The sequence below is a fragment of the Aethalodelphis obliquidens genome, unplaced genomic scaffold, assembly GCF_003676395.1.
Source record: "Aethalodelphis obliquidens isolate GAN/ISIS:26980383/991018 unplaced genomic scaffold, ASM367639v1 scaffold20, whole genome shotgun sequence".
Taxonomy (NCBI): domain Eukaryota; kingdom Metazoa; phylum Chordata; class Mammalia; order Artiodactyla; family Delphinidae; genus Aethalodelphis; species Aethalodelphis obliquidens.
The window spans coordinates 12,178,717-12,193,723 of record NW_020837964.1 but is presented as its reverse complement, the minus strand read 5'-3'; the positions used below and the strand labels follow the sequence as shown (position 1 = coordinate 12,193,723).

At 42.8% G+C, this 15,007-nt stretch overlaps 1 protein-coding gene across 4 annotated transcripts in view; it reads right to left on the bottom strand.

The window, feature by feature from the left end:
* CFDP1 (chromatin remodeling protein CFDP1) overlaps nt 1–15,007 on the bottom strand; it is a 138,236-nt gene that overhangs the window by 102,442 nt on the left and 20,787 nt on the right. For all 4 annotated transcript variants that reach the window (XM_027119235.1, XM_027119236.1, XM_027119237.1 and 1 more), the window contains exon 5: nt 8,273–8,392. In XM_027119235.1, the coding sequence (XP_026975036.1) occupies nt 8,273–8,392 (120 nt within the window). The remainder of the gene's footprint in view (nt 1–8,272; nt 8,393–15,007) is intronic.

Below are 15,007 nucleotides of genomic sequence, written 5' to 3'. Positions count from 1 at the left end.
CAAAAATAACAAAACACAAAATAGCTTTCAAACAGTCCTTCATAGGTTATAAAGCTGAAGAGATACTTTTAACAAAAAAGGCCAATTAGGAGGGTAAGAAAGAGTGGTTGTAAGGCGCAGGGGCTGAGAGCCCAGACTTTGGTCTCAAAGAGAACTGGACTGGAATCCAGGCTCCACCATCCATCAGCTATACAATTCTAACAAATTAAGGGCCCCTCCCTGAGCCTCAGTTTCCTGATCTGTGAAATGGGCACAAAGTTAGCACCTACCTCTTGAAATGTTTATGTGGAATGAATGAAATAATACATGTAAAACACTTAGCACTGTGCCTTAAATTTGGCAAACTGTCAATAAACAGAAACTATTCTTTTAAAACGGATATAGAAACATTTAACCTACAGCATGAGAAGATAGTATGTCATACTTAATCTAGAGAACAAACTGGTTCCAAAAGGAAATTAACCTGGTCATTAGAGGGAAACATGGCATTCTAGCATGTGAGAAACACCTGACTACAGGAAGCAAGTGGGTAGCATAAATGAGGAGCAGGGACAGGAACAGACACAACCCATCTACTCTGCTCCAGCTCCTTAATGCTCTAAGGAAAGAGGAAGGGCAGTGGCACAACTTCTCATTTCTGAAGAAAAACCAGTAATCCAGAGTTTATGCCAACTCTCCTGATTTTTAAATACTGACTGAATAAAAACATCCAAGGACAGATCTGATCCATCAACTTCCAGTTTGTGAATGTCTAACCTGGAGCAGAGTCTCAAACTGGAAACTGAAGGACCCCAGCTCCCTTAAAACAGCATGTCACAAAGCTAGCATTCTGGAAAAGCAAATTCTCTGTACAAACTGTCCTAAGCACTGCAGGATATTTAGTATCCCTGAAACCCACCCACTAAGTACCAATGGTCTCAAGTCATGTGACACCAAAATATCTCACCACACGTTTCTGAACACCTCCTACTGGCAGCACCACATTCGCTAAGAGTAACAAAGTTAAATTCAAAAGTTAAGGAGGAGGACTTCCCTGGTGGCGCAGTGGTTAAGAATCCGCCTGCCAATGCAGGGGACACGGGTTCGAGCCCTGGTCCGGGAAGATCCCACATGCCGCAGAGCAACTAAGCCCATGCGCCACAGCTACTGAGCCAGCGCTCTACAGCCCGTGAGCCACAACTACCGAGCCCGTGCACCTAGAGCCTGTGCTCTGCAATGAAGAGTAGCCCCCGTTCGCCACAACTAGGGAAAAAGCCCATGCACAGCAATGAAGACCCAACCCAATGCAGCCAAAAAATAAATAAATAAGTGTATCTCTTAAAAAAAAAAAGTTAATGAGACTCATGAACATCTACTTACAAACAGTAACAAAATAAGGACAGGGCCAGCCCTGAGTCAACTAAACTAAAACCCCAAATTATCATCAAACAGGAAATCTCACTAAAGTAGAAAACTTAGAGCTGGCTGTGGGAACAAATCAAAAGGCTTAACTCCCTCTCCTTACTTCTAACATTAATTATGACAGCTGGGTCCGTGAGCTATGGCCGCTGAGCCTGCGCGTCCAGAGCCTGTGCTCCGCAATGGGAGAGGCCACAACAGTGAGAGGCCCACGAACCCAACAAACAAACAAAAGAAACATTTCCACCCAGTACTGTGGCTATATCGGTTTTTGTTACTTTTTTTTTTTTAAAGGGCTGCTGTGTATGCAATACTCGTCAGTGTTTTTATTATTATTTTTTAAATCAATTTATTTAGTTATTTTTGGCTGCCTTGGGTCTTCATTGCTGTGCGTGGGCTTTCTCTAGTTGCGGTGAGCGGGGGCTACTCTTCGTTGCGGTACGTGGGCTTCTCATTGCGGTGGCTCCTCTTGTTGTGGAGCACGGGCCCTAGGCATGTGGGCTTCAGTAGTTATGGCTCGCGGGCTCTAGAGCACAGGCTCAGTAGTTGTGGCACACGGGCTTAGCTGCTCTGCAGCATGTGGGATCTTCCCAGCCCAGGACTCGAACCTGCGTCCCCTGCATTAGCAGGCAGATTCTTAACCATTGCGCTGCCAGGGAAGCCCTGGTTTTTGTTACTTCAAGTGAAATGCTCAATGATCTCTGTATAAAAAAGACTATATATTGAAACTCAAAAGCCAACAAAGTCATATTAACTCATGTCCGAGGAGCTTGGGAGACATCAGATCAACTGCTCAGACAGCAAGACTCTGTTGTACAAATTAAAGGTCCTGGGGACTGACTGCTCAAATACACTGAGTACCAACAGGTCTTCTACCTTCAGTGTGACACTGTAAGGAATTCTATCTCTTCTATCTTTGGGGCAAACATTGCTAAACTGACACCACCCAAGATGTTGTCTGAGACTCAACAATAAAGCCTCTTTTTTTTTTGCTCAATAGACCGAGAAGACAAGACAAAATTACACGGGAAAATGATGTTTTTCACCCTTAGGTTTTATTGCTTTAGGTCACTCTCAATCTATAAGGAGGCAACTAAATAGTAAGCCCTTCATTAAACAAGTTAACGCTTATGGGTAGGATTATAAACTTGAATGGAACTAACAGCCACCCACTGTTGGAATAAAGTAAGTAATAAATGTTGGGTTGAAGGCAAGCAGTAAATGTACCAGCCAGACCCCCACAAACACTGGTAGAAGCTGGATTCAAGTGGCCAACAGTATTGGTAGCAAGGGCTGGAGGGGAGTGGAGGGTGAGAAGTGGATCGAGAGCTTAGACTAACAGAACTACAGGAATTCAGACACATTATGCTGAGCACAGTGCTTTTTTCTACCAATCGTAGTTTCCTGGCATTTCTGACTCCGGCCGCCAATGAAATTGGGTGTTTTGCTTACTCCATCCCCAAAGCATAAACTTTGGCTTTTTATAGCCAAAGCAGTGTGCTATTTTAAACATGTGGCGGAAATGCACTGTCAGTTACAAACATTTGCTCCTGTGATTCTTTTTTTTTTTTTTTTGTGGTACGCGGGCCTCTCACTGTTGTGGCCTCTCCCGTTGTGGAGCACAGGCTCCGGACGCGCAGGCTCAGTGGCCATGGACCATGGGCCTAGCCACTCCGCGGCATGTGGGGTCTTCCCAGACCGGGGCACGAACCATGTCCCCTGCATCGGCAGGCGGACTCTCAACAACTGCGCCACCAGGGAAGCCCTCCTGTGATTCTTATTTGCTAGCAAAGGACATGGGACAGGATGTTTTACTCTCCTGCTCTGGTTTTCCTGTATTGCTTAAATCTGTTTAGAGAGAAGAAAAATAAACAAAGTGTTTCTGCTGGGCAATTTCTATAAACTGAAGCAACTCCAAAAATGAAAATGAAAAAAGTCTGTGGAAACAATATTTTACTGCATTAAAATAATTTTCTTTTAATAAGTTAGATATTTCCTGTAGATTCTTCCCCTGAAAACTTTGCATACCACGCATGTGCAGCCTGCAGCACATACTAATGTCTGCACTGATAAAATGTGTGCACTTAGACACCCCAGATCAAATGAATTCCTCTTGAGCCTGTCTTTTCCCAAGCACAACTACAACTGTGGAAGCTTTTTGAGATGAATTTCAGAAAAACGATCATGCCAACCTTGAAGGTCATCTTCTGGATTTATTCAGAAATTCAAGGTACATGTATCACAACTAAATGTGTCCCCATTTGCATGTACAAACTGTGAGGACTTTTTTACTGAGGCAGACATATCCTTGTAATCTGTTATGTTCCATTATAGCTTTCAAAGAAACTGATTTTGCTCAAATTTCACTTCACCCCTTTATAAAGGAATCAGTAGTTCATTGATCTACTAAAAGGTATGTCATTGGTTGACCCCTCTAGATTTCCTCTATGTCCTCCACGCTGCTCTCTCTGCCCCAGATGCTGTCCTGTATGGACAAAAGACTCTCTTCTTTATCCAACCTTAGTCAGGCTCCTTTGAGACCTCTTCTCGCCTAAGCCTCAATCTTGGCCCCATCCTTGATGGGCTTGCATAGCTCAGTTTCAGTAAGAATCCTGCTAAATCAGTTTAAACAGAACTGCCCACTCATATCTGATCACTCTCGACATATGATCAAGTTCTTCATTTGCCACCTCTGATGTATAAGTCCTTGGCCTGCCTTCAGCAAGAACCCTGTTAGGTCAGTTCAGCAAGAATCTCTGGTGGCGCAGTGGTTGAGAGTCTGCCTGCCGATGCAGGGGACACGGGTTCGTGCCCCGGTCCGGGAGGATCCCACATGCCGCGGAGTGGCTGGGCCTGTGAGCCATGGCCGCTGAGCCTGCAAGTCCGGAGCCTGTGCTCCGCAACGGGAGAGGCCCGCGTACTGCTAAAAAAAAAAAAAAAAAAGAATCTCCCTACTTCTCATGTCTCCCCTTAGCACTGTTCCATCCACTGGAACAGGGCCAGTGGAACAGGGCCGCATTATTACTAGGCCCAGAGATACCATACTGTCCCTCTCCCTGTGGTTTTTCATTATTTTGTGAGATATTAAACTCTCCTCAAAGTATCCTAATTTGAGGATGCCATCTGTTTCCTGGTTTCTCCTAATACAGATATCATCATAGCAGATTTCTTATCTTCTAAAGGCTATTAGCTCTTTCTAAGAAAGAAAGAGCTCAATTCTGTTCCCTAGCTATAAATCCCCAGCTGTCTTTGCTGTATTCAAAGTTAAGTCTGACCTTTCCCCCCTATTGTGATAGTCATTAACAACTACTGCAATAATCCTGAATAAGTCTTCCTTACCATTTTAACAAGTACCAGAATCATTTTTTTTCTTTCATAAGCCTCAATGGCCAATGGAGTGCCCTAGCAAGAGATGGGATGGAAGGAGGAATGGAATATTTGGATATTTATTCCCCTGGCTTCCCCCTAGATGGCCCATCACTCAAGTGAAGTTCTCAGCTCCTGACAGGAGGCCCTCCCTATCTTCACTGCCATAAACTGCTCCCTGTCTTGCCCCTTCAGGTCTAGGGTTGGTGATGGAGCCGCATTATTACTAGGTCCAGAGATACCATACTGTCCCTCTCCCTGTGGTTTTTCATTATTTTGTGAGATATTAAACTCTCCTCAAAGTATCCTAATTTGAGGATGCCATCTGTTTCCTGGTTTCTCCTAATACAGATATCATCATAGCAGATTTCTTATCTTCTAAAGGCTATTAGCTCTTTCTAAGAAAAGAAGGCATGAATACAGAATACAGTGAGATTTCCATGAGTGACTTAGTGACTTAAACAAGGTGACCTTGCCAAGCTTCTCCCTCCTCTGGTTATCTTCATAACTACGGTAACAGTGTTTTCTGAAACACATTGTTTCCAAGTAGAATCTCTAAGCATTAACAGGGATTATTTTAAGAAACACCCAAGGGGCTTCCCTGGTGGCGCAGTGGTTGAGAGTCCGCCTGCCGATGCAGGGGACACGGGTTCGTGCTCCGGTCTGGGAGGATCCCACGTGCCGCGGACCAGCTGGGCCCGTGAGCCATGGCAGCTGGGCCTGCGCGTCCGGAGCCTGTGCTCCGCAACGGGAGAGGCCACAACAGTGAGAGGCCCGCGTACTGCAAAAAAAAAAAAAAAAAAAAAAAGGAAAAAGAAAAAAAAGAAACACCCAAGGAAGCTAGAAGTAAAAATTATGCTAGTTGAAACTAACTATGCTAGAAACCTAAGGCAGAAGAAACTCTGCCTTTATTTCTATCTAGTACTTAATCTAGTACTTAATTTACAGTAACACTTCCAATAAATGCCAAGAGACACTGTTTAATAATACCAGATACAAGCCTGGTAACCCAAAGACAAGCCTGCAGAAGGCTACTTCTGTAAGTAATCTAGAGCAGTATTTGTCAAATTCAGGTTGTAACAGACTGTGAAATCAATTCAAGGGGTCATAACATTTTTTTAAATGACACATACTACACATAATAATTACATAATAATGGAAATAAAAGAGAAGAGTTCACCATACATAGTAAAGGTAAACATAATTTCACCAAATTTTTATTTCACTTTTTAACATACCTGTATTTTAAGTCATGATGTAAAATGTATTCCTTATTGTGAGTTGCAGTCAATAAAGTTTGAAAGTCATTGGTATGAAGAAAATCCCTTTCAAACAATATGATTAGAAGGCTAAAAGCATGTTCCTTCAGCCAAGAGCCTCATATTTTTTATCTCAGACCTCATAAAAAATATAGTTTATTTCATCACCCTGTACAAGCACTTTTATAACTGAAATAGGGAATTCCCTGGCAGTCCAGTGGTTAGGACTCGGTGCTTTCACTGCTGGGGGCCCGGGTTCGATCCCTGGTCAGGGAACTAAGATGTTGCAAGCCGCGGGCACAACCGAAAACAAACAAACAAAACCCACACTGAAATAAAAATTTTGTGAAAACAATATTTATTCTTACCACATGATGTACTATGACATGTATTCTATTTCATTTCTCTTAAATGATGATTGCAAACCACAGCTTGAAACGTACTGGCCTAGAGTATTAAGAGGGTCAGTCTGGAGAACTCTGTTCACATTACTCTGTTCCTCTCACAGATGCCTTCCTCGGTGTTTACCTAACTTCCACGGTGGTAGCAAGCACTCAAAACCTTTTCCTTCTCAGGTTCCTGTGTAACTACTACATGACTTCTGCCACCTAGTTGCTCCAGTGGGAGAGAAATGCATGGATTAAGAAGCAGAAAAAAAGTATGGAGCAGATGTGGACACAGGCCATCCACACGTCCCTGCACTCACCGCCATGACACCCTGAGAGCAGCGTCACTGCAAACACCTGCAGCTCATGGCCTGAGCGCCGTGGAAGCAGCTGAGCCAGCACAGATGGGAGTTGGAGGATAAATATCCCAGCCTCCTTGCCCTTGCCAAGTCCACCAGCAGGACTGATTAGCAGCCACCACCAGCAGCGGCTGGAAAATACACCCTGCACTGGCTACCTTCCCACACCTTTTCACTTCCCTGCTCAGGCTTCCTGGAATCACCTCCCACACTAATGACTTGCATTCAAACCTTTGTCTCAGGGTTTGCTTTTGGGTAAATGCACACCAGTGTAACACAGTGTCGTTTGGAGCCAGGGCTGCAAAGATGAGAAAGGCCTGTCCTATAAAAGCTCGTAACCTGACAGGAAAACCAATGACTTTTTTTTTTTTTAATGTAAAAACACAAAACAAAACTTCACGGTTTTGGGAGGAAAGGATGAAGCAACAAACTGACTTAAGGATCAGCGAAGCCCCTATAGATGACTTGTTCTACCCCAAACACCTCAAGGACAGAGAGCTCCCCCTCAGGAATCAGCAGGTGATCAGTGTTACAATGGGTGTGGTCCATGTTCACTTCTCTGTAGGCTAGTGCCCTGGTTCCTCATACTAACTGTGATGCTTTCCATCTTACATACAGGTTAAGAAGAAGGGAATTTTTATTTCCTCCAAAGAAACAATTCTAGTCTTCAGCTAAAAATAACCCATGTAGTATGGAAAATATAAAGGGAGAAAAACTATTAAGTTCTTGATGATGTGTTAACAAAATTATTTGCAAGTCAGCTTTGACCTTTTTCTGTTCCTATGAGGTCTTTGGGAGTGGAAGCAAGTACTCAACCCAAATCTTTATTACAAGTTCTGATGATCTGCTGATATTTTCATTCAAAAATTATTTTTTAGGGACTTCCCTGGTGGCACAGTGGTTAAGAATCCGCCTGCCAAAGCAGGGGACACGGGTTCAAGCCCTGGTCTGGGAGGATCCCACATGCTGCAGAGCAACTAAGCCCATGCACCACAACTACTGAGCCTGAGCTCTAGAGCCCGCGAGCCACAACTACAGAGCCCATGTGCCATAACTACTGAAGCCCGGGTGCCTAGAGCCCATGCTCCGCAACAAGAGAAGCCACAGCGATGAGAAGCCCCGAGCACCGCAACGAAGAGCAGCCCCCGCTCGCCGCAACTAGAGAAAGCCTGTGCGCAGCAACAAAGACCCAACGCAACCAAAAATAAATAAATAAATGTCATGCTTTTAAAAAAATTATTTTTTAAATGTAAAGTCTACTATGTGTTCACCTCTGTGGCCAACACTGTATATCAGGACTTTTTTCAGCATCAAACAAGAAGCCTGTGGCTAATTTTCCTCTGCCTCCCCCGTTTTGGCAAATATTTCAGCAAAGGCACAACAGCAGCAGAATTCCTTCTCTCAGGAAAGGAGTCACGAGAGCTACAGGTAAAGGGTGTCCTTGTACTGAAAACAGCTTCTCCAACGTGCCAGGTACACCTGGACCTGAGACTAGACTACTCACCCTGATCCGGCAGGAAGTGATGGCAGAGCTGAAGGGACATTAGCCTGGGGTTTTTCTTTCTCATTTTGCTTGAAGAAGGATTTGGCTTCTTTAGATGTAGCATCCACTTCCTTAGTCACCCTGTACCAAGGAAGGAGACACCAACTTTACAAGAGGAATAAAAAGAAAGAAACAAAATCTAAGAAAAGGGCATAAATAACAACAAGGAAAAACACACGGGGCTTCTATAAATTCTGGCTGCTGAGCTTTATGATTAAAGTGTACTGTAACAGTTCTAGATAAAGACATTTTCCCCTTATTAATTTAACAAATGAAACAACAGCATATGTAAGTCTGATGTCTCTCAAGTCCCCTCCGTTACTTCTGTCAGCATGACAGTCACCACTGAATCACAGTCCACGTGGGTCACCGATGTGAAGGCTGAAAAGGGCTCTTCCACTGCACCTCACACGCAGATGAGCGCTCACACTTAAGTAAAAGTTGGAATGGGGAGATGGAATATTTGGGAGAAAAACACTGGCATTATTTCAAGGAGAAAAGCAACAGTATAAACAATTGGGAATACTCTAAAGAAGGCTCCTGCTCTATACCTAACTGCCCAAACATGAAACAAAATTCCTTAAAACCGCCAAATAGGCAGTGATTTAAGGGTGGAAGAAAGCAACACGACTGAGAATCCTGTCCAGTTTCAAAACTGGAAAAAATGCCCTCAATAAAACTAAGTCCTCATCAGGGAAGTCCCTGTTTTTCTTTAATTAACAATAATCTTTTGATGTTTCTACTACCTGGTTTGCAAAAACTCCTATATATCCTGGCTCCTCCCTGACCTCTTCAGAGCAGTCCCTCAGAGTCATCTGAGAGGTTGTCTTCCAGGCTTAAGTCCTCATCAAGTCCGTCAAATAAAACGTAATTCTCAAAAAAAAAAAAAAAACTGAGTCCTAAAGCAACAAATAAAAGTATTAATGGTGCCTGAAATTTCAGATAAAGAAGGGAAATGCCTAATGCCGCCCTGGGTTTGCCAAGTCAATAAAAACATTTGAGGAATTTTGTTTAAATGCCAATCTGTCTGTCGGAGGGTCCAAGATTATGGTCACTGTGTTATCACGAGTGTTCAAACAGGTCATTCAGCATAATGACAGATGAATCCTATAAATTCCAGATTTGCAGGAATAGAAGTCTCTATTTTTTCTCTTCTTCCTTCTACGCTTCTTAGGACCAAAACCAAAATTTCTCTTTAAGAACCATCTCACTCCTGCACTCAGTACTGTGTCACCCACACAAGTGGCACAAAATAAGAGGCTGACGGTTTTACATTAAGAATCTTCACTGGCAAAGACTACCTTAATCTTGAAGGATGACTTCAAACAAACAAACGAACACTCTGTTACTCCCCTACTCAAGTTCTTATGATGGCTCACTATTACTCAGAGGATCAAATACAAACTGCTGAACCCCCCAAATCAAGGTCCCCCCCAAATCTGGTCCTACTCTGTATTGGGCTTAATTTGTGTGTCCCTCTATTCTCCTAAGTAAACCTCTCAGTACTAAGAGTCAAGAGTCAAAAACAAGAGGAAGAATTTATATGATAGATTAGACCACCATTCGGCAAATATTCACACCTTCCCTGTGGACCAAGAAGATACTCCCCTACCCTACCGATGCTGAGCTTGGATACATGACTTGCTTCAACAGTCAATGAGATGTTAGCTGATTTGACAGGAAAAGAAGCTTTAAATGTATTTGTGCTGTTTCACTTGCCCCTTGAGTTCCTCCCTTTAGCCATAAGAACAGTATGCCTCAGGGAGCTGCTGGTCTAAGATGGCTGAAAGACACATGCTGCAGATCTGAACCCAACAAGCAGCTTGGAGACCAGCCTAGATTAGCTGAACTCCAGATATCCAGGAACACATGTTCAACAAATAAATTCTTATTGGTGTACACCACTGTGTTTTGGGATGGTCTGTAGCATTTCTGTAGTAGCCGCTAACACATTTACATTTCATGAGTGAGAACACTGATATCTAAGGGGTTAAGTTACTTTTTCTCATCTAGAGATTAAGTAGCAATGCTACAGAAAGCCCTTCAGTAAATTCTATTTCCCAAAGATGGTTGCCACAAATTTCCCAGCCTCCATGCTCTTCCAGAACCTGACACTACCCCAATGAAAGGGAGAGTATATGTCACCCCCCTGAAACTGGGTGGGCCTTTGCGGCTGCCTCGACTCACAAGATTCAGTGGAAGGGGCACTACATGACTTATAAGGCTCACTGAGAAAAGGTGATAGAGCTTCCAGGTGGCTCTCTCTCAAGAATGTACCTCTGAAACCCCAAGTTACCACACAAGAAGTCTGGCTGCCCCGAAGCCGCCATGCTGGAGAGAATACATGGGAATACCACTGAGAGAGAGATACCTAAGGAGCCCGTTCCAGACCTCAGGTGTTTCTTCCTGGCCCAGGCACCAGATATGGGAGTAAATAAACTTTCAAGATGGCCCCAGACCCAGCCACTAACTACAACTGCATGAGAGGCTCTGCACAAGAACCATCTAGCTGAGTCCAGCCACCCCAGAACTAGGAGAAATTACAATAAAACAACTGTTTTAAGCTGCTGAATTTTGGGGTGATTCCTTACACTGCTATAGAGACAACCAACATAAACCTACATCCAAACCTGAGGCTTAATGCAGAGTCCCAGAGTACTGGCCTAGAAAGTTGCTTTAAATCTCCTTGCCCTGGGTAGAATCTGGAGAAGAATCAGATGGCTTGTGAAGAACAAGTGGAAACTTCCACTTGGAAAAGGTGGTTTGAACTCTACTCCCTACCAAAACCCTGCCAAACAGTGGTAAACAAATTTACAAAGGCAGAACTACACAAGGATAAGAACAGGTATAACAGGAGAAAGATGTCAATCAAATTTTTTGAAGGTAGAAAGCAAACACACAAGTAAAAGTTGACTTAAGTCTTTGTTTGCTCTAATCTCTCAAGCTGGTAGCCATGTGAAATGGCCAACAAGCAAGCAGTATCCTAGAAAGGCTCAGTAAATGGAGATACCAGGAAACTTTGAAGGTTGGGGAGAGGAGTGGGGCTAAAACTAGTTGAAAGTTTGTATCAGGAGCGTCTAGGTCCCAGATCCCCTTCTCTACCTTATACCACAGGCTACTGACCCCTACCCAACCCAGAACCCATTACTCGTTGGAGAAATGAAAATCACATAAGTTCCAGACTCAGATGGCAGGGCCGAAGTCTCATTCTCAAAACGGACAAATTAAATGAAGATATATCTATTCACTCTTCCTTTGCCACAGCAATCTCAAGGGCTATGTGTTTCCTACGTGTTTCAGACGGCTGAGTTGTAAGATGTAGGGCTACCCAACCTGTGTTGGACTGTACCAGTAAGAAATAAATATGTGTTATGCTATGAACTTTCTGGGTTTATTTATTACCCCAGCATAGCCTAGCAGAGCCTTACTATTACATCAATTTAACTAATAGGAATTTCAGAATAAGAAAATATGGGAAGTTATAAACAAAAAGAAAAATTTCCCAGAAGTTTCCACAAAATGAGTGTTCCATAGGATATGTGACCCAGCAATTTATTTTATTTATTTATTTTTAAAAATATTTTGGCCGTACCATGCAGCTTGCGGGATCTCAGTTCCCCGACCAGGGATCGAATGCAGGCCACAGCAGTGACAGTGCTGAATCCTAACCACTAGGCCACCGAGGAACTCCCATGACCCAACAATTTAAAAAGATCTACAGAGCTTCCCTGGTGGCGCAGTGGTTGAGAGTTCGCTTGCCAATGCAGGGGACAAGAGTTCGTGCTCCGGTCCGGGAGGATCCCACATGCCGCAGAGCGGCTGGGCCCGTGAGCTATGGCCACTGAACCTGCGCGTCCGGAGCCTGTGCTCCGCTAACGAAAGAAGCCACAACAGTGAGAGGCCCACATACCAAAAAAAAAAAAAAAAAAAAGGATCGACAAAAAGGCATATCATTATGAAACTTTAGAATGCTGGTGATAAGAGAAGATAAAGATCCAGTAGCCCAAGTCATAGGGAAAGTAAAAGAAGACTTTATGCAAAGTATGTTTTGTTTACTTGTTTTACCACAGTACCAACAAAACTTTTCTACCAGCAACCTAAGACAATTCAGTGGAGATTTTCTGAAAAGCGACCTAGATGCAGGCACTGTGTTGAACATGAGACATATAAAAAGATATGACATTGTTTCTGCCCTGACTGGCTCACAATCCATCAGGACAGCCAACCATGAAAACAAATCATAACAAAACATGATATATAGTAAGTGGCATAAAGGAAGCATGGAAAAAAGTATAAATTGTGGGAATATCTCTATTAATTTCTTACTGCCAAAGTCTTATTCATGGACTTCCCTGGTGGCGCAGCGGTTAAGAATCCTCCTGCCAATGCAGGGGACACGGGTTCAAGCCCTGGTCCAAGAAGATCCCACATGCCGTGGAGCAACTAAGCCCATCTGCCACAACTACTGAGCCTGCGCTCTAGAGCCTACGAGCCCCAACTACTGAAGCCCGCGCCCCTAGAGCCCTGCTCCGCAACAAGAGAAGCCACCGCAGTGAGAAGCCTGCGCGCCACAATGAAGAGTAGCCCCTGCTCGCTGCGACCAGAGGAAGCCCACGTGCAGCAACGAAGACCCAATGCAGCCAAAAATAAAATTAATTAATTAATTATTTTTTTTTAAAAAAGTCTTATTCATATTCACTAGGAAACAAGTTCTTTAAACTGGAATATTTCTCTCAGGGACTTTGATAAATGACACAAAGTAAAAATAAGCAGATTACTGTATATTGAAAATACGCCTAGAAGAACTCCACTTTTAACAAGCAATAAAAACAGATTCGCAGGAATTCCCTGGCGGTCCAGTGGTTAGGACTCGGTGCTTTCACTGCCGGGGCCTGGGTTCAATCCCTGTTCAGGCAACTAAGATCCTGCAAGTCAGGCATTGACCTAGATGCAGACGGGGGGGGGGGGGGGATTCGCTAACAAAATACCTTCAAGTAGGAGAACAGTTAAATTATAGACCACTCCTAATGTACAAGAGGGAACCCTGACAGGAAAAGGCCCATCATTAGCAACAGTTAATTCAAGTGCTAGCAGAAGGAATTCCATCTTAACTTCATTTTCACTTAATCAGAACTTCCTGAAAAGTCTTTATTTATGCAGAAACTTTCCATGACTGGCCTCTTCCAAAAGGTGAATCATTTAGGAAATTCTGAGCTAACTGGCTCAGCTGGTTATATGATAGGGAAGGATAAAAAATACTGTATTTCCTCATTCACCAAGGTTAATAAGCTACACATTTTTCAAGTGGGAGAAAACCGAAACAAAAAGGTAAAAATCCTAAATTTAACAATTAAAACATAATTAGAAAAAACCCAAAAGACTAACTGTGCTAACACTACCTTATGCTTATACTTACAAACTCCTCCCAGTCATCAGTAGCTCTTTCTCACATTTCTTAACTTGATACAAAGACAAAAAGGAAAAGCAGAATAATGACATCAAGAGATTAAAAGATATGCTCAAAATCCATTTACCAACTTTGCATCTTACTGTCAAAATTCAGGCCCTTCAAGTTCCTACATGAGGGCTCCTTATAATACTTAAATTTAAGTATAAATAATTGAACTTCTTAAAAAATTCCTGGCAACATGACAATTATTAACAGAATTTTTGTTTTTTTTTAGGGAGAAGGCGTTACACAGAACTTTCACTTGTCACGTTATACATCTCTGCACGTATGTGTTTAAAGTAATAAGCATATATTACTTTTGAGTATAAAACATATGTGCGTGAGTGTGTATATTTATGGAAAAAAAGTTTCTTTATTCATACTGCTGTTTTTTGATAGACACGGTGCTGCCCTCTTCTGACAAATGATAGAAACAGCAGGTTCTCTGAATACTCATCCAGTATTTAAAACAATCACCCATTTGCTTTAAAAAAATGAAAGAGAAAAAAATTTAAAGATAGAAAATTTGTCAGTCAACTATATTTATAAATATTAATAAATCCACAAAATTTAATTTGATCAGGAAATTTAATGATTTATCATAACAACAGTTATTCACCAGCTTTTCTTATTACTCTCTGTGTAAAGTCAATGGTAAAGTTATAATAAATCTTTCTTAGATATCCTATATGACACATGGGAAATAATGCAAGCCAAGAAAAATTTCCAAAAATTTAAAACCTATATTCCCAACGGTATATTAAACACTTTCTGTATTATTTTTGTAGGACTTCAGTTCACTATCAGTGTTCTACTAACCTCTGTTGGATAGCTCAATGCTTCCCAGTATGATTTCTGGCAGCAAAACACATTCTTTCTTTTTTTAAAGAGATTTCCCTTTTATTTTTGTTTGTTTGTTTGTTTGTTTGTTTCTTGCGGTACGCGGGCCTTTCACTGTTGTGGCCTCTCCCGTTGCGGAGCACAGGCTCCAGACGCACAGGCTCAGCGGCCATGGCTCACAGGCCCAGCCACTCCGCAGCATGTGGGATCTTCCCGAACCAGGGCACGAACCCGAGTCCCCTGCATCGGCACACGGACTCTCAACCACTGCGCCACCAGGGAAGCCCCCTTTTACTTTTTAAAATTAATTAATTAATTAATTTCTGGCTGCGTTGGGTCTTCCTTGCTGTGCGCGGGCTTCTCATTGCGGTGGCTTCTCTTGTTGCGGAGCACGGGCTCTAGGCACG